Source organism: Thamnophis sirtalis, unplaced genomic scaffold, assembly GCF_051295495.1.
Source record: "Thamnophis sirtalis isolate CommonGarterSnake01/CBP01778 unplaced genomic scaffold, rThaSir2_p1.2 scaffold_3, whole genome shotgun sequence".
NCBI classification, from domain to species: Eukaryota; Metazoa; Chordata; class Lepidosauria; order Squamata; family Natricidae; genus Thamnophis; species Thamnophis sirtalis.
The window spans coordinates 48,650,289-48,671,331 of record NW_028261383.1 but is presented as its reverse complement, the minus strand read 5'-3'; the positions used below and the strand labels follow the sequence as shown (position 1 = coordinate 48,671,331).

General features: G+C 37.6%; 1 protein-coding gene across 13 annotated transcripts in view; it reads left to right on the top strand.

Moving 5' to 3' along the window:
• The window catches only part of FOXP1 (forkhead box P1), a 628,729-nt gene that overhangs the window by 555,338 nt on the left and 52,348 nt on the right, over nt 1-21,043 (top strand). For all 13 annotated transcript variants that reach the window (XR_015695877.1, XM_014054824.2, XM_087708882.1 and 10 more), the window contains one exon: nt 18,192-18,296. Coding sequence is in view for 12 of the 13 variants with exons in the window: in XM_014054824.2 (XP_013910299.2) it covers nt 18,192-18,296 (105 nt within the window). In the remaining variant the exon portion in view is untranslated. The remainder of the gene's footprint in view (nt 1-18,191; nt 18,297-21,043) is intronic.

Below are 21,043 nucleotides of genomic sequence, written 5' to 3'. Positions count from 1 at the left end.
CTGAATATCAGTGAGAGGCATGTTCATGCGCGGTAGAGCTGAGCTGGGTGACAGCTCGCGTGCCATAGGTTCACCATCATGGCCTTATACCATTTCAGTTAGGTGGATGTTCAGTCCTTTGTTAGAAAATTCCAGTGATGAAGCACATATAACTTCTGAAAAAAAGCTGTCCTCACTGTTAGAAAGTTTCTTCTTAATTCCAGGTTGCTTTTCTCCTTGATTAGTTTCCATCCATTGCTTCTTGTCTTGCTTTCCGGTGCTTTGTAAAATAAGTTGACCCCCCTCTCTTTTGTGGCAGCCCCTCAAATACTGGAATACTGTTATCATGTTAGCCTAGTCCTTCTTTTCTCTAGACTGGACATACCCAGTTCCTGCAACTGTTCTTCATACGTTTTTGTCTTCAGGCCTTTAATCAGCTTAGTTGCTCTTCTTTGCACTTTTTCCAAAGTCTCAACATCTTTTTTGTAATATGGTGACCAAAACTGGATGCAGTATTCCAGGTGTGATCTTACCAAATATTTATAAATCAGTACTAATCCTTCACATGATTTTGATTCTATGTCTCTGTTTATACAGCCAAGGATTGCTATTCAATACCATGTTTCCCCGAAAATACAACCTGTCCTGAAACTAAGGCTTTGCCACATTTTTCTGGTGGGCAGAAATATAAGCCCTCCCCCGCAAATAAGCCCCCTGGACAACTCCTCCACCTCCAGCCAGGCAGAGTGCCACTCACCAACCTAGCGATATCTCGAAGATGCCAAGCCGCGGGAACCAGGGGGGGCAAAGGTGATCACGTTGCTTGATGCCTTTGGGATACCCTAGGTTGGTGAGCGGCGCTGTGCCCAGGTGAAGAGCGGGGGTTGCCAGGCAGCTGCTCTCTTGCGAGCGGGCTCCTAAAGAGCCAGGCACAGCCTCAGGGGCAAACAGCTGTGTTGCGCTGTCGCAGCAGCACAGCACAGCAGCCATGAAGCAACCAGGCTCACGAGCAGCCACCCAGCAAACCCCCTTTCCAGCCAGGCACAGCAACATTCACTGACCTAGGGGTATGGCCAAGCCACATGAGGCTCTCGCGGCTTGGTGCCTTCAAAATGCCAGTGAATGGCGTTCTGCACGGCTGGAGAGGGAGGATTATATGAGCGGCTGTTCCGCTCCTGCTCGCGGGCCTCCCAGCCTCACAATGCCATAGCCCAGCTCTCCCCGCAGAGCCAGAGCACCTCTGCTGGCGCCGCCGCTGCTGCTGCCACCATCCCAGCATGGCTTTTTTGGCGGCTTCCAAACCAAGTCTTCCCACAGTGGCCATTCTGGGCGTACACTCTATGGTTGTACGCTCTGGGAGTATGCTCTGCTGGCAGCCGACTCACAACCATAGAGCGTATGCCCAGAGTGGCCACTGCTGGAAGACTCAGTTTGTAAGCTGCCGACAAAAACATGCTGGGATGGCGGCGGCAGCAGAGGAAGTGCTCTGGCTTTGCGGGGAGAGCTGGGCCTGGGCATTGTGAGGCTGGGAGGCTCGCAAGCGGGAGTGGAACAGCCGCTCGTGCAACCCCCCCTCTCCAGCCATGCAGAGCGCCTTTCACTGGCGTTTCAAAGGTGTCAAGCCATGAGAGCCAGGCAGCAGCGAACAGGCGCTCACACAGCTTGGTGATACCCCTAGGTCAGTGAATGGTGCTGTGCCCAACTGGAAAGGGGGTTTGCCGGGTGGCTGCTCCTGAGTGTGGTTGCTTCATGGCTGCTGTGTTGCACTGCTGTGACAACGCAACGCAGTCGTTCGCCCCTGAGGCTGTGCCCAGCTCTTTGGGAGCCCGCTCACAAGAGAGCAGCCGCCCGGCAACTCCAAAACAATAAGCCCTCCCCTGATAATAAGGTCCAAGCCATATTTTGTGTGTAGAAAGGAAATAAGACCCTGTCTTATTTTTGGGGAAACATGGTATAAGTAATTCAATATATGGAGACATCTCTGGAAACATCGTCAAAGAAAAATTCATATACAAACCTTAGATATCTTGTGATTGAACAGAGCATTTAATAAGATTTCCCTTGGGTTTTTCTTTTTCTTTCTTTTTTTGAAACAAAATATAAACACAGGAAAGTCATCTTTTCCAGCATTTTCTTTTAAATTACAGTAAAATAACATTCACTAATACTGCCAGCCACTTTCTGTGACAATTTACCATCCAGATTTTATTTTGCAAAAGTGTAACAAATGTCAGAGTCATAAATTAATTCTATTAATTTCTATTTTTTTTTTCATAGGAATTAGGCATCTACCTACTTTAAAATGATTAAATTGTCTTTTGCTTTGTTTTTGTTTTTTCTAAATGTAGGAATTCTTTTTTCACCTTATTGGTAATTTTGACCAGCTAAATCCTTTCTTACTGGCATTTATTCTATTTCATATGGCAAAAAATATATTTTTGAAGACCTTCATTGAATTAGATATACCTACTCTTTTTCTTACTAGTCCATGTTGAACAGTGGTGGGTTTCAAAAAAAATTCAAACCTACTCTGTGGGTGTGGCCTCCTTTGCCGGCCATGTGACCTGGTGGGAGTGGCTTGCCGGCCATGTGTTCTCTCTCTCTCTCTCTCTCTCCTTCCTTTTGTCTCTCTCTCCCTTTTTCCTTTTTTTCTTTCATCTCTCTCTCACTTTTTCTTTTTTCTTTTTTTATTTCTTTCTTTCTTCCTTTCTCTTTCTCTCTCTGTGTGAGTTTCTCTTTGTGTGTGTGTGTGTGTGTGTGTTTGTGTGAGGGGTGGGTTTCAAAAAATTTTGGAACCTCTTCTGTAGGTGTGGCCTGCTTTCCGGGTCCACTGGTGGAAACTCTTCTAACCAGTTCGGTAGATTTGACGAACCGGTTCTACCGAACTGGTGTGCACTGGTAGGTACCCACCTCTGATGTTGAAGAATTTAAATCATGTTCAGTTTTCTAAGAATAAGAATTCCTACAAAATTATTTCTCTTCGTATCTTTTCTCCCCTTTGTTCCCTGCCTCTCTTATCCTTCAACTTAAAATATTGCTAAGCAAACTATGTGCAATTACTTATTCCATCACATGACTGTCCTTTGGATAGGAGGGTGAGATTTGTCACTCAATGGTCATCTGGAATCTCACCTGACATTATAAAAATGTTCAATTGGCATGCTTCATTGATTTCTGGTCAAATGTAATAACGATCAATGATACTATTTTGTATGCACTGTATCCAAAAGCACTTTAAATAGATTGGGTTAGTCTTGGCAGACACCGAACAGAATTTTTCCAAATTTTAGCATATGTATTGTTTTATACTCCCATCTGGCTGACAGATATCTTAGTGCTTTCTATAATGCCACTCTTTTCTTGCTATCAAAATGGTTACATTTGTCTCTAATATAACTTTTTTTGCATACTGGCTACTGATGACTTACTGTTAATATGTACACATAATTTTGATACAATTCTAAGCCAAAGCTGTAAACAAGTATTGCGGTCCAACAGCCTGGAGTTGAATGAAATATTTTGCCACCCTATCCTTCAAACAGTCCTTGCGCCTTTGGCGTTTAGAGCTGCGTAATGGAGTGAGCTCCCGTTACCTGTCCCAGCTTTTGCCAACCTAGTAGTTCAAAAGCATGTAAAAATGCAAGTAGAAAAATAGGAACCACCTTTGGTGGGAAGGTAACACAATGCTCTGTGCACCTTCAGCATTTAGTCATGCCAGCCACATGACCACAGACATGTCTTTAAACAGTGCTGGCTCTTTGGTTTTGAAACAGAGATTAGCACCGCCCCCTAGAGTCGGGGACAACTATCACATATGTGTGAGGAGAATCTTTACCGTGTTTCCCTGAAAATAAGACAGGGTCTTATTTTCTTTTGCCCCACGAAATATGGCCTTGTGCTTATTATAGGGAAGGGCTTATTATTTTCTGGGGCAGGTGAGAAGCGAGGCACGCCTTTTACCTTTCCAGCTCCGTCGCGTTCCTCGCCATTATGTTCAGGGAAGCCGCTGGTAAAAAAAACCCTTCTTGCGAGTTCAATCAAACTTCTTGAAAGGGTTTTTTTTTACCAGGGGCTTTCCTGGACACAATGGTGAAGAACGCAATGGACCTGGAAAGGTAAGAGGCGCACCTCGTGGCCCAACACCGCCCACCTTGCCCCAATGGTAAAGGCAGCCTGCCTGGTTCCCTTCCCCGCCGTCCTTTTAGCAAGGGGTGGCAGGTGGGTGGGAGAAGCGAGGCATGCCTCTTCCAGGTCCATTGCTTTCCTCGCCCTTTCATCCAGTGAATCCCCTTGTAAAAAAAAAACTCATGAGTTCAACTCACAAGATTTTTTTTACAAGGGGCTTCAATGGGCGAGAAGGAACAGGCGGGAGGGAGTGATAGCATTGCTGGACTGCCGCTGTTTTTGCAGCGGGCTCTTTTTGCGGGGGGGGAAAGACGTGGGGTGGAAGCACTTTGCTTCGCCTGCCGCTGTTTTTGCAGCGAACCCTTTTTGCCCCGCAAGCTGTACCGGTAGGTGGTACAGTGGTAATGGCGGGGACGGTTGCGCATGCGCTTAAATAGTTGGGGGATGGCTTATTTTGGGGAGGGGCTTATTATGACGCATGCTCTGAACAGCCCGATTGGGCTTATTAGCAGGGGCATGTCTTATTTTGGGGAAAATACGGTACCTTTAGCTTTTTATCCTTGAAATAATAGTTTGTGTGCACAATTCACCAATTCAACTGTTTAAGCACAGATGAATAACATTAGTGGAACACTGAAATGTAAATTTATACTGATTTGTATGCAGCTGAATTTAGTTTTCGCCGTATTTTTTAGGAATATCCCAAAAGTGCGAGTCAGTTTAAAAAATGGATCAAACTTCAAATATATATTGAGGATGGGTAATACTTATAATACAAATGTTGGGAAAATGGAAAATACTTTAAATAAACATTGTAGATAGAATTTACTCTTCTGAAGATTTATTTAACATGATGACGGTGGTATGTTCCTGTTCCTGATGAAAATAATGGTAGAATTCTCACAGAGTCCTAAATCAATCAAAACCTTCTCCAATTTGTTGCCTCCCAGATGTACTCCCTTACAGCTTTCTCCATCCCCATTACTTATAAGCCCCATTGAACTCTATTAATAGAAAGATTAATGATATTTTAATGCTATTAAAAGCAAATATGCTTTAAGCAAAGTAAACACGGTCCATTTATTTAAGACGAAGTTAAATCTCAATAACAAAACATTATTGTCGTTCAGTTTACTCTCTGTATCTTTTCATCGACTTCTTCCATTTCTAACATCTAATTTACTGGTAGTTACTTTCCGGGTGTTGTGAGAAACTCACACTTTTCCTTAAGGTTTTGTAGGCAATAGCAAAAAATGATAGAAAGTTGCATTGTTTCAAAAACATCTGGAAGAACTCTCCGACATGATATTACATTCACATTTGAGCCATAAAAACAAAACCACAAAAAATACCTAGGAACTTGCTTATGCGTAGTAATGTTGGTTTTCCAAGGTGGTATAAACAATGTCGCAAATATCGCTTGCTGCTACATTTCTTTTAATTCAATTTGCAGCGTCTCTTTTCACATGGACTTTTAAAGATAACATTCTGATGGGTCCTTAAATGCCGTTTCAAATCCAGAGCGCAATCTTTCCCCAGCACAGGTGGTGTTAATATAGGACAGTCCCCCAGGCTCTTGTACAGCTTGTTCAGTGTCTGCCTCCATCTGGCAGTCGGTCCCATTCACAGAAAGATGTTGTAGTTGTGCCTGTGGGTGCTGTGGTCAATGCAGTGTAAAAAGCAAATTTCACCTCTCAGCAACATGTGTCATGTGTTAGGTCTTATTGCAGAAACCAAGTTGTCTGTGTGATTCCTAATAACTATTAATTCCTGGCTCTTCCTGTTTCTTTTCTCTTTTGCCTATGTGTGAATATTTCAGTTCTTAACACTCAGGAAGATAGTATAGTATTCCAAGTTCAAAGTGCAACATGTGATTTGCTACATGCCCAGACACACACTTAATACTTGTTGGGAATACCATGCCTGTTCCCCAGCTTCTGCATCTATTGCAGACGATAGCTGTATGAGGCTAGCAAAAGACATGGCTCCTTTAAGAATTTCTTGAGAGGTAGTACTGTTGTGCCTAGTGCCATCCAAATACATTTTTACCCTTTGGATTTGATTCTCTGCACGACCATAGCAGTTTGTTTATTTTTTAATGCCTCAAGTCATGGTTGCCTGGCAATTAGTTTCTATTTGGGACCAAATGTAGACATGATAGGAGCAACTCCCAGACATTAATATGTCTGCACCAAAGCAGGAGAGGATGTTTATTCTTAACCTCAAATGTTATTTTTATTAATAGCATTGATAATAAAATTAATAAAATCGTTATTATTGATGACACAGTGGTGGCACAGCGGTTACAATGCAGTGTTGCAGACTAACTCTGCATTCCATTGCCAGGAGTTCAAGTCTGACTGGCTCAAGATTGACTCAGCCTTTCATCCTTCCAAAGTCGATAAAATAAGGACCCTGATTTTTTTGGGAGCAATATGCTAATGTTGAAAATCACCCAGAGAGTGCTATAAAGCACTATGGGGTAGTATATAAGTCTAAGTGCTATTGCTACTAAAAAAGAAAATACAATGAAAATGTCTAAGTTGGCTGATATTCTTACCGGAGAATCAAAACTACATATTCACCATGGAAGGCATTACTCTTTATTTGTATTTGAAATGTCTGCATTATCCCAATTATGCTTCTGTAAAGTTAGTTTTATTTTAAATCATGGGCAATTCCAAAAACAAGCTTCAGTTTGACAATTTGGAAGGGCAACGTGCCTTCATTTTTATTTTTCGTTTGGCTTTTCCTCCCTAGATTCAACGTAAGATTTAATTCCCATATCCCTGAATTATAGTTTATCTCCAGAGAATAAATCCTTGATAAGATACCACAGAAATCCAAGTATAATACAAGAAGCACGTAAGGAAAGGGATTTTTTTAAAATGAAGAATGTGACTCAAGAATTTTTGCAAATTTAGAAACCAGCAAAAGCTAGATGTTTCCCTTGTATCCCACAATATCATTATCGTGCCAAATGTTTTCTCTGTTTGTCTGATTGTTTGTTATGTTGTTTAGATAAACACAAACAAATAGAAAGTATAGCACCTGCAATAGCATATGATGTTTACAGTACCTGTGTGCTTCAGCTGGTTTTCCTGATGAAACAGTCTTGTGTCCTATGGAATATGGTTGCTTTTTATAAAGTACAAATAAAGGAAATGTGTCATGTATGCTTGAATGGAATGGCTATGTATATTTTCCTTACTCTCTTGGTGTTTTTCTAATACAATATGAGCAAAATTATGCTTACCATAAATATGATTGTTATTGTGAGAAAATGCTAGCACTTCTTCAAGCAGAACAATTCAATTCATGTTTAGCAGTAGATGTAATCTACCCAGCATTGTTGCTACAGAAATTCCACTTTTTTTGACCTGGAACTGTTGCATGCTTCCATCTAATAATACATAGTACAGATAGTCCTCGACTTACAGCAGTTGATTTAGAGATCATTCAAAGTTAGAACGGCACTGAAAAAATTCATGAACTTTTTTCACACTTGACTACCGTTGCAGCATTCTTGTGATCATGTGATCAGAAGTCCAACACTTGGCAACTGACCCACATTTATGACAGTTGCAGTCGCGTGGTTTTATGATCCCATTTTGCAAACTTCTGACAAGCAAAGTCAATGGGAGAAGTCAGATTCACTTAACAATCGTGTTACTAATTGAACAACTGCAGTGATTACTTAACAACTGGGACAAAAAAGATCATAAAATGGAGCAAAACTCGCTTAACAGAAATGTTGGGCTCAATTGCAGTTGTAAATCAAGGACTGTCTGTATATCTCGTGGACTGCTGTCTGGTAGATATGCAGACGTTGGAAAGTTTTCCCTGAATGCATTTATATAACAGGCAGAAGTAGCAGTACAGTTGAGATAAATGAATATGAAAATTAAGAAGAATTCTCATTTACGTAAATGAGAAATACATTCTTTGTAAGACCCATGTTAAATAAAGCATATCATTTCTTCTTAGAACACTACATTGGCAATAGCAATAGCAATACATATCATTTCTTCTTAGAACACTACATTGGCAATAGCAATAGCAATACTACATTGGCAAATATCAAGTGTCTCTGTGGCTTGCAGGACATAAACTTAAAGATGCCTAGAAAAGTGTTTGTGAGAAACGAGATCATCGGAAGTGTTAGTACATAAATGTTCAATTCAGCAGTTAGAAACAATTGAAATAGATAATTTAAAAGCTACTTTCAATGGTAGCTGTCAAAGCGAAGGGTGGCATACTCTATCTTACTTTTGAATCACTGCAAGATTAATCTGTATCAATTATAAGTAAACTTTGACATACAATCTTAGCAAATGGCAGAAATATTTAAAAGAGACATTCATTCATTCATGTAGCCTGGGTGCAAATCTTATGTATCATTAAGGGTAATAATGAATCCTTCATATTTTGCCAGAAAACAAATAGGTAGCTGGTGTAATATTTTAGGAAGCACTGAAGAAAGAAAGGAGTACTGAAAAACATCATATATAGGCCTCAGTTTGACAAATAACCACCTACTGCACTATAATGCAATGCATTTTTTTTTTAAATCACTAAGCACAAAATGCCATTAAGATAGGAATATAGTAACTGAAAATGAGCAGTCTCTATTCTAGGGGTGTCAAACTCGTAGACTGCAAGCCGGATGTGTAACACGTTGGCCACACCCACCTCCGGTTTAGCAAAGGGGAAAATGTTGTGATATATCATGTGACGACGTGGCATGGTGAGTTTGACACTCTTGCTCTATTCTCTCACCTTCTTAGCATATTTTCAGAAATAAGAAAAGACAAACTAGTCAGACTCCCCCTGATGAACCCAAACCTAAGATCCTCCATCAGCATGAATAGCCAATATAGAAGACAGGCGCACTCCTGCCAACCATTCTGATATGAATTTGAAACAGGTTAGGATAATCACCAGGACTTTCCACACTGGGGAAGTCATCCTTCTTTGAGAGCCTTATACAAGCATTGAAAGTTAGAGATTCTCGTATAATTGTCCATGTCCAATGGAGTAACTAAAGGCTTCTTAAGTCTAGTGATTAGTTCTTTCAAACAAAATTGATTTTTCTTTCCTTCAGAGAGGAGTTATTATGTACACACACACACGCACACAGATAGAGAGAGGGGGGGAGGGAGGGAGGGAGAGAGCGCTAAGTGTGTGTCAGTATCCTCATATCAAATATGTTTCTGATTCCAGGATTGAGGTATGCATAGTCAATACAAATAAATTCTGTGAATGGTTTTATTTTACGAATTAAAGCCAACCACACCAACTATTCTTCTGATTTTCATAGCCTACCACAGAAAACCTAGTTAGGAGAAAACTGAATTCACAGATTCATCTATCCTCCGTTACTTCCTCCTCTTCCTCTTTTTAATCATAGAAATAAATTATATATACAAGCATAAATGAGAATCAATGACAAAAATAAGCAAAGTGTTTGTTTAATTAGAATAAAAATGAACCTAGGATACCAAATCAATCCCATTTCTTTATGCATAAATTAGAGAACTATGCAGAGAGGAATAAATTTAACAAAGATAAGTAGAGTTTAATCTGATAAGCTAAAAATCAAATCCATGTATAAAATGAAACATTAGCTTAGAAAATGCAATTGGAGGTGAAGGAAGATGTGAAATTATACAGCTGTGCTACATTTTTTTTAATGTATGTGATATATAGATGTTAATCAGACTCCTGTTCGTTTTTATTTTTTCTTATTAAAAATTAGAACACCAGTAACACGTTAGAATGAAGAATTTTAAAAAGTACTACTACAATACTAAAGTGAGCAGCTAGAATGAAAAAGAATTGGAAGAGTCTGTGAGCCAAGATTAAAGAGAATTAAATATCTAGAGCCTCAGAAAATAGAGGCTATAAGGAAGCTGTGATGACAGTATGCAAGTACGTGAAGAGACACTCAAAAGAAAAGAAAAGAGAGATTGTTCTTGTTAATTAGCAGTGAAATGATTAAAAATGCTAGAGCTTTAAATCTGCCCATTAAAGTATTCCTAATGTGACATCTATTCTGGATATCTAGATACTGATGAAAATTGAATTTAATAGAGGTGGGGGGGGGGAGAAAATATAACAAAGACAATTACACAGGTACTGGAATTGAAACACAAAGCAGGGGTATAATACAGTACCACATGAAAAAAATAGTTTTGTGTAAGTGCCTACCTTTGGGGTGTTTTTTTTAAAGTAGAAGCCACTTTTGAGGACTATATTGTTTTGTTTACATATGATCGATTTACCCCAAAGTGTAGTTCGATTTTTCTCATGTGTGCTTTGACTGTAAAGAATAGCCGCCTCTGGATCTTAATATCTACTCCCTATATCAATGGTTCTTAAACTGGGAGTAATTATCCTTAAGGGGCTACTTTGGACATATCCTGGGAGTAATGGAGCAATTTATTACGATTGTTTATGAGTCAAGGATCCAGTTTGGGGTTGCTGCCGTCAAGAGAAGTGTGGCAACAGAGGTAAGGCAACAGAGGCTGGTTTTTTGGTGATGAGTACGGACATTATTTAAGACCAGTGTTTGGGTCAAACAGTTTAAGAGACACTCCTCTACGTATAGCTTCTGCTTAATTGAGCAGAATTTACTTTTCATGCTATGTAACAGGTAGAAGCGATTTCAGGACTGAAGGACAGGGTATCTTCTTCTCCCTAATCCTGAGCTGCGGTGGGGCAGTGGGTAGAGTGTAGTACTGCAGGCTGCTTCTGCTGATCACCGGCTGCCAGCAGTTTGGCAGATCAAATCTCACCAGGCTCAAGGTTGACTCAGCCTTTCATCCTTCCGAGGTTGGTAAAATGAGGACCCAGATTGTTGACCCAATATGCTAACTCTCCGCTTAGAGAGGGCTGTAAAGTGCTGTGAAGTGGTATATAAGTCTAAGTGCTATTGCTAACACACCCAGATCTCATGCATTTCATGGTATTTATACTTTTCAAAAGCAGATGCAATAGTTTTATTTCTATGTATAGTTTGTTAATTGCAGGTCCAGAGAGTGTCATATTTTTATTGGTTGACACCACTTTGCTGGGAAGGCAAACTGAACTTACTCATAGAGAAATCTATATTTTGTTTGGCAGTTACTTGTTTTCTTGTAGTTGTTCCCCTGGATTAGATGACTAATGCAGATATGTGTATGAGTTGCTTCTTTTCTGCTTGATTGCTGTGTACTTAATAATTGGGGGCTGCGTATTTGAAATAGTTGAAAAACATTTTGCTTTGAGATTATGTGAGTCAGAGTAATGTCATTTCCTCGTCTGTTCCATGCTATTCTCAAGAGATAAATATGTTTGTAAGAACCTGTCTGTGGAACAGTCAAAAATTTCATTATTTTGATAGCATCCAGCCCATGGGCTGCAAATTTGACACTCCTGCCCTAGAAGGTGGTGAAAAACTGTCCTTTTAGATTTTTGCACATTGTCAGATTTTGTTTACTAAAAAAAAATACATCCTAGCAATTGCCAAATTTGTTTGGGTTATATTAGTAAACTTCCAAATTTCATATTCTACCCAGACAGATCAAAGGTCACATAATTGTGCAGATTCCTAGGTTTTTCCAGTTTCTTCATCAGGAAAGTTGTTACAAAACTTAACCCCAAAATGAATGTGGAAAAAGATCAAAAAGCTCTCCGTGAAATATTTTTTAAAGTTAATATTTCATCTACAAGGGAGAGAACCACATTTCTATTTTTAAATACAATTGAAAACTGAGATTTATACGTTGATGAACCTCACTCAATGTCATATTCTTGCATGGCTATAAATTGCACTTAGAGTTGCCTGATACCAGTCCTTACCTTGATCTTGAAGCATTTATTTATTTTTGCATTCTGTTCTTTCTAATGATTATTTATTTGTTCTGAAATATATTGTCATTTGTTGATATTTTTATTTACCAATAATATATTGGACATTGAAATATAGGTACTGTTGTCCATTGTTTCCATTACGGGAAAAACGATTGTCCATACAGTTTTATTGATTTGAAGTGCTATTGAAGACTGTAGCATAGAGAAATATTGTTATTATTACTATTATTGTGAAAATGATGCTATTTATTCTTTTTCTTGTTACCTGCTATAATTTCTGCTCCTCATTATGTTCCTGTAATACTGAGGGTGTGGTATATTTGATTTCCATTATGACCAAAGGTATCATTTTCTATTGATCCTAATTATTTTAATTTATTTATTCAAAACTATTTTAAAGTCACATTTTTTCTAGAGGTCTTACCAAATAAATACACATTTTGGTGTACTTCTGTAAATGTGTTTGTTTGGGTTTTTTTACTTAATTTTGGAGGCTCTGCAGATTTTTGCACCTGTTTTAGCATTAATAATATTTTACCTGTTTTTGTATGACCATGTACATTTCAGTTGTTTTGAAAATGCATTACAAAATTAGGAGAATTGTAAATATAGGAGAATAATAGCTACGTTTTGGTTGTCCTTTTGATTCAGAAATTGCAGATTCGTTAAATATGAACCAAGCAAATAGTTCTGGCATGCCCAACTGACTCTCAATCATTCTCTATTCTTAAATGTGTAAGACCTGAATTGCAAGTGCAGTGAGATTTTATGACTTCTGTTCAAAAATGTTTGTTTACATGATGCGCATTGAAGACCGTTGTGCTATGTGACTTGTGTTAGACTCAGTAAAATCTTAGCTCTAGTGAAGCAACTAGCAAATTACACCACTGGCTTTCATGGATAATATGTGTGGCAATACACAGTCCTCAAGAAAAAGGCAGAGTGAAAATGGGTGGTAATGATTGCTGTTTGAAACTTTGTAAGATGATTGTCATAAAGTCCTTCATGGTTTAAGATCAATATACTTATTTGACCATCCTTCTCTGTTTGTTGGTTGTTTGCTTGCTTTCCCAGTATGTATTTTTTTAATATTGTTACTGTTCTGTTGTGTTTTACACTGTATTAGTTTGTGGTTGTGTGATGTGTAACGATACTGCAACCATTGAAGCAGCTTATAAATTGATTAAGTGATTGAAGTTTGCATGTCCATTTAAATTAGCATGCCTGAATCTAGCGCTATCCAGTGTTGTAATGGGATGTGTGGATGACCTTGGGGGACAAGAGAAAGAGATGCTGCCTAGGAAACAATCAGACATGAGAGGGAGGAGGCCCCAAGGGGTCAATGGTCAGACAAAGAAACTTAGGAAGGACCCACCCTAGCTGATCAGACAGTTAAAGGTGGTGGCAGGAAGTTGGTGCCTTTAGGCTGGCAAGTCTCTGTTAATGTAACCTTACAAATACTATTAGCTCATCTAATCATGTTTCCTGTCTGTCTTACTCAGGAGGGCTGATAAGTGTATTGGATTCTTTCCATGTCCATGTAACTGTTATCTCAGTCAAGTTCAGTAAAAGATGTTCCTTGTTGTTACTCCAATGTAGAAAATCAGAAAAAGAGATCTGGAACCAAATATAGCATCTCTCTACAAAATACACATCTATGTGCTCTGGGAGAGCATAACTCTTTCATCTCTTAGTTTCTTCTTAGTTTCTCAAGGCATTGATTATCTTTGGATCTGAATAGGGTGAGAAGACCTATGTCTGTGATGGCGAACCTATGGCACGCATGCCACAGGTGGCACGCAGAGCCATATCTGCCGGCACATATCTGCCGTCAACTCCAGCATGCATGCACGTGCTGGCCAGCTGAATTTCGGCCTTCTGGGGGGGCTGAGGGAGGCCATTTTGACCCTCCCCAAGCTTCAGGAAAGCCTCCAAAGCCTGGGGAGGGCAAAAAATGGGCCCAAAGGACCTACCAGAAGTTCGGAAATGATCCGTTTCCTGCTTCCCCTGGCCTCCATGGGGCTGGGGGTGGCTTTGCATTATGGGTGCCAGCATGTGTGTGCTCACGCTCATATTTTTGGCACCCAACAACAAAAAGATTAGCCATCACTGACCTATGTGATGGCTTAACTATCTTTCAGGGGCAATCAACCAGTTATGGTAAGAGTTGGAATGTCCGTAATATTGGCCTCCCTGTTATGAAACCTATGCTAGCTAAACCAAGAAAATAGAATGGATGAGAAAACATATTTATTCACTAACCTTGTTGTTCTGTTACTAATTTCTGATAATCTAAATAGAATGTCAAGTAACCCAGCAGAGTACTAAGTATATATAGAATTGCTATTTGGTGGATTAGTAGATTCAGTATGATTCAGTTTAGAATGATCAAATTCTTTGTTTAAATGTTAAGCATATAATTTTCTCATTACATTACAAGAAGAGAACTTCTGCAATGTAATTGCACTCTGTGTCTTGATAAACTGACTGAATTCCAGTATGTTGTCCAGACATGTCTACTATTTTAAGCAAGAGTTTACAGGGGTAAACTTACCTTTCCTGTTAAAAAAAATTGGGATTAGCTTGAATCCATAAGAAAATATTACACAGATTTTGTATTGATATAGATCCCTTAAGAACAGAATTCACAGTTACTATTCTAATTCTGTACTTCCCATTTAAACAGAAACATCCATCTTTTTATATTTTATAAAAGAACACAAATCCTATAAATAGTTGAGATACAATAAAGATAGTATCTAATTATACCATCTCTTCCTGTCACTTCCGAGCAGATATGCATCTATAACCGAATTTTAGCCTAGTAAAAGATGTAAGTCATTCCATTATAAGGACTGGAAGTTGTTGTTTGCTGCTGCATGCATATGCTTAAATAGTCATGTCATCTACATTAATCTTAGTGGCTGATTATTTTCCCTTATGATTCCTTAAAGACAATATAAGTAGTCCCCAATTTACAACATTTGAGCCCAAAATTTATGTTGTTAAGTGTTACATTTGTTAAGTGAGTTTTGCCCCATTTTATGGCTTTTCTTGCCACATTTGTTAAGTGAATCATTGCAGTTGTGAAAGTAGTAACACAGTTGTTAAGTTAATCTGAAGGTCACAAACGGGGATCATGTAACTCTGGGACACTGTAAACCATCATAAACGCGAGTCAGTTGTCAAGCATCCGAATGTAAATCACATGACCATGGGGATGCAACAATGGTTATAAGTGTAAAAAATGGCCAGAAGTCACTTTTTTCTGTGTCGTCGTTACTTCGAAAGGTCACTAAATGAACTGTTGTAAGTTGAGAACTACCTGTAAAAAGAAATCTTGGTGCAATTTTTCCACAATATAACGCAGTCAATTGTTACACGCTCCTCTTGTTTGAAGGCATTTGGAGAAACAAGTATGGTGTGTTTGATACTTGTTTGGGAAAGCACCAGGAAATCTTTACACCATAGAGTGGACTGGGTAGTCAAAAATCAAAACAAGACAATTGGAAGCCATTTCCATAGTGCCGCCAAGAAATCTATATTGGCCAGTCTGCATCCAATTATCGTCAATTTTTAATTTGGGATGTGATAGATATACTTCTGTTTATCTGTCTCTGGTTTCCTTCCTTCCTTCCTAGATTTTTCAAGGGAAACATGAAAATAATAACATCAGGGTCTGACAAAAATCAATCAAAACAATCACAATTTCCACAATGTATAATTTTGAAAGTATGACTAGAAATGCAACTTTTAATTGAACATTCTACTTATTCTTTGAGTTAGAATTAGAATAACAGAATTGGAAGGGACCTTGGAGGCCTTCTAGTTCAACTCTCTTACGCAGGAAACCCTACACCATTTCAGACAAATGGTTATCCAACTTTTCTTAAAAACTTCCAGTGTGGGAACATTCAGAACTTCTGGAGCAAATTGTTCCACTGATTAATTGTTCTAACTGTCAGGAAATTTTTCCTTAATTCTAAATTGCTTCTCTCCTTCATTTGTTTCCACTTATTGCTTCTTGTCCTACCCTCAGGTGCTTTGGAGAATAGTTTGACTCCCTCTTCTTTGTGGCAACTGAGATTTTGGAACATTGCTGTCATATCAGCCCTAGTCGTCCTTTTGAATGAGCATTTTAACATAAAGTTGAGTGGTAGTTATTCCAATTTAATTTAGTTAGATATGTCAGAAATATAAATGAATAAGTACATGATTCTCCAAAAGTTAATATATTTTATACTGGAAGGCAAGGACCAACATTTGTGCAAAATATTGTTAATGGGTGTTTTTTAAAGTAATAAATAAATGATTGTGGCAAAATTATACAATTTATAAGTTGTTGGCCTTATCTACTGCATCTTGTAGTTTTTATGGTCGTAATAGAAAAATGTAAACATTCCAAGAGCTGAGCATAGCTGCACATTTTTTTATTGACCTAAAGGGCCTGATAATTCAATAGGGCAATCTACTGATTACAAGTAAACCAATTAAATCATTTAATGTTTAGAAGAGTTGATTATGAGTAACATCAGTTATAAAAGCTTCTCCAGTGAAACTTGTTTTAAATAAATCACCCAACTTTAGTATAAAATTGTTGATATAAGTATTAGAAACCTCTATTCTCTCTCTCTCTCTCTCTCTTCATGTTCTAAAACACTATTTACTACTTCCCTACATCTACCCAAGCATTGTTTTTGAAAGGAATTTTTATTTACACAAATGGGGACTTCATGAGTTACTTAAATTAATATTGTGCTCATCAAAACTTTAGCCTTCTGTGAAAAGTATCACTTTGTTTTTAACATTTTTCCTCTTATTCCTATCTGTTAATTCTAGAAGACAGGGATCATTCATTCAATAATGCTCTTTGTTTCCAATTGTCATTTCTATAGCAATGATTATTAAAAATGGATTTCACATTCTTTGCTCTTCCAACACATCACCAGAGCCAATCTATTACTGTTACTTTCCAGAATCCCATTCCAAACATCCTGTTTACTAACAACTTTGCTGTAGTTCAGACAGTAAAAATACAGCTGTATTTTTCCACTAACATTAGTGTGTATTCCAGGTTTCTAGTACAGTCAGGGCATGTATGCTGTCCTTCCCTCCTTTAATTTTTTTAAAATTAATGACAAGTATATTCAACTGAATAATTGTAATAACTCCATAGCAGTTGAATAGAGCAGCTGAACTGCTTTTTCTAGTTCAAATCTGATGTCCTTTGCACTCTAGCACTATTACAATATAGCTTACTTGAAATACTATAATGTTATTAACTATAATGGTAACATATTTCATAATATCTGAATATAAGGTTTATCAAGTCTTTGCATGAATTGCAGTGGAAGCTTAAGGCAAATGAATAATAACAAAATGGTTATTGGCGGCATCTTGAACCAATGTTGTTGGCAAATATACCTCTGTGATAGTTCAGAGATAAGACTACTGATTGGTGGTATGTAGGAGGCAAATTCTAGAAACAAAATTGAAACATGTATAAATAGTTCTTGTGGGTATATTTTAAATCAAAAACTTTTCACTTTACTTAATAGTATTGGGCATAGCTTTCTGTTAAAAATAAGAGGAATGGAAGTAAAAAAACACATATATAAAAGTCATTTAAAAAAACATATATAAAAATCATTTAAAATTATGGAAATTGTCAAAAAAGTAATTCCTTTGGTCATATTACAGTTGAATAAAGATACTTTAGAATAATAATAAATGCAACAGATACATTTCCCTGACCATTTTGTGTTCAGACAGATTCCCCCTCCCTCGGCCTTAATTTTTATTTTGGCTAATGGAAAACAGCAATGTTGGTCCAAAATATGTATTAATGATTCTTATTAACATGAAAATGTTATTGACTTCCATACTATAATTTTAGAAATTTGGCTGATAACTATAAACAAAAATGCAGAGATTTTTTTTTGTACATATATACAATTTTTAAGCATCTTAAGAGTAATTTGGAGTATATTTCATTTTTTCCCCAACTTTTGGCAAGATCTTTGATTCCTAGATGTGATATATACAATTCCTCAATAAAGTTTGGAAATGTTCTCTTGTAAATCTGTATTGCATGATCCAAAATGATTTACTTATTCTTTAGTATTTCGTACTGTTAGTGGATTGCATTAATATTTTTCAAACACCAAAGTAAGCTTACTCAAGTTTCACATGATAATAGTTTCCACTCTTCCACTTTTTAATTATTCTTTCAGCTTATCCCATGAAGAACCCTCTCATAGTCATCCGCTTTATGGGCACGGAGTATGCAAATGGCCGGGCTGCGAAGCAGTATGTGAAGATTTCCAGTCTTTTTTAAAGTAAGAAATCTTATTCTATTCTATTCTGTTCTCCATCTATTCTATTCCCATTCCCTCCCCTCCCCTCCCAATCTAATATCTATCTATCTATCTATCTATCTATCTATCTATCTATCTATCTATCTATCTATCTATCTATCTATCTATCTAATCTACATGCAATTGTGTCTGAATAAGTATGTGTACATGTGAAGGTACATGTGTGTATTTCTGTGTTACATTTGGATTGGCATTTTGGACCATATTATTAAATGTTGTACAGCTGTAGGATGAGCTATTATATACCTACTTCTCTAACTGGGTTAGAGCTGTACAGTATGTATTTACTTTTCAAAAGTGCCCATTGTAAATACATACTGTACAGCATGTGAATCCCCTTGCTCATAGTGGAGGGTGCAGCATCCCAAGATGTACTGTGAGTTTAATTACTTACTTTGGAGTTCTGAATACTTTTATTCCCTTCTAGTTGTGATTTTTGTCCTGCATGTTGGTATATCAAGTAAGGCCATTTACTCTCCAGAGCAAACTTCTTGACATGATAATGGCTGGATGGGCATATTTCAGAGGTGGGATTCAGCAGGTTCTGACTAGTTCTGGAGAACCAGTAGCAGAAAGTTTGAGTAGTTCGGAGAACTGACAAATACTACCTCTGACTGGCTCCAGAGTGGGGTAGAAATTGAGATTTTACAGTATTCTTCCCCTGCCACGCCCACCAAGCCACACCACGCCCACAAAGCCACGTCCACAGAACCTGTAGTAAAAAAAAATGAATCCCACCATGGCATATTTTCCAAATGTTAAGGATCAGAGACTATCAGAAATGATGCTGAAAAATCCCAAATGGATGGGGAAAGATAATAGTGGAATCCTCTGAGCTTGGTTATTTGCTTGCTGAACATTACATTACCCAACTAGGTAACATCATTAGCACTGATGATGTTACCTAATTGGATAATGAAGTATTGGCAAACAGCCCACCTCAGAGAGCATTCCACTTTTGAACTCTGAACTACAGAAATCCACTTCTTTTGGAAGGATAGTAGTACACATAATACTGTATGATACATATATACACAAATAGACGAATGTCACTATTTTACAAAAGGAAGTAAGCTTTGTAACCGACATATAACCTTGATAGTTTGGGACTTGTAATTTTGTGAAGTTTGGTAGGAACAGTAACATTTATAATTGAAATACATTTAAAAATTAAATCATTTATGAGTTTAGATGGAAGCTTGCTGGTAAAACTAATGAATGCTTCTGTGAAAGAAACATTTTAGGCACACTGCAATGTTTTCACAAGTGTTTTTATCATGGTAACATCTTGTTTACTTTAGTTGCTTGCCTAAAACTACTTGGAACATGTTAAGAAAACATTTCAGGAAAGCTTCTAAAAGAGGCTTTTGTTTAGCAGCAACTGCAAGGCTACTCAGCTCACAAAGGTGTTAACTTTCAACCCCTTAAGCACTTCCACATGAAATTCCAGAAACTATGCTTGTGGTTTTAGAGAGAGAGAAAAGTACGCATAAGGGATACCTGCTTAAAGAAAGCTGGAAATCAGAACTCGCTTCAAATGCATTAATGACTGCTGTCTGCAGATCAGAGCGTTTTAAACTTTAAGCTTAATTGAACTACATTGAGGTTAAAATTGTTCAACATTAAAAGAAAAAGACACAGGGATGGAAACTTCCAAAGTTATATACAATTGTTTATTTCATGCACATTCATTTTGTAAACTAACCACCAGCTAAAGGTGGGATTTTTTCATATTCATCCCCCTTTTAAAATGCTGATAGACAACAAATATGTAGGAAAGTTGATCGACATAACTATACTACCAGCAAAATGTTAGTTCATTCTATTCCCTAGTATGTGGAACATGTTAAATCAGAATTCAGTTTTGAATGTCACAGATTTTACAGCAACCTGATTAACCTTGCTGACATTGTAATAAAGTTCAAGACCTAAGTAATAGTTGCATCACTTACAAAGGTCAGGATGGTATAAATACCACACTGCCCTCTAGTGATCTCTATAATATTTGGAAAAAAAGTTTGGATTGAAAAGACCCAGAGGTGCTTTTACAGATAATTTCATAGTGTGTTGTTTTTGTAGAACAACAGGGTTAGTTTGTGGTCATCGTGCTAATTTGTTTGGTCAATTTCCTAGATGAATGTATAACTACAAAATATATATACCTTTTGTTTTATGTTGTATGTTCTTGGAACTAACCCTGTTGTTTGCAATCAGTGAGAATTTTAGATAGTTGGTTTATGTCTCTTAAAGTTCACTTCTGGTATCTGATCAGAAGGCATTACTCAAGAGACAGCGATCATCTTTGTTTCGTTCTTTTTACTGACACCATCTCCCACATTATTGCTGTGTCTAAATGGTAAAATTTATGATTAGTAATAGTGTCAAAAAAAGTCTGAGACAGCAATTTTCCTTTCAATAAAAGTAGTTAAAACCCTTTTAGAAAAATCCATAATTTTGATTGCTGGTACTTCATAAATGTATAACTGTACTTTTTAGCTGTCTCTTTAGGGAAAAATGAGTTTTATCACCTGCGGTACCTGGGTTAATGAAATTGTATGTTGGAATCCAGCCAGAATGAAAGATGAGATCATTTTGGTGGTACTAGGATTAGCAACAAGTTTCCTTCAAAATTGTGACTCCTTAAGCTGGGAATTATTTTTAAAGCAATGACTTTTTTGTTCTATTTAGAATTTTTGCATTTTGAAACA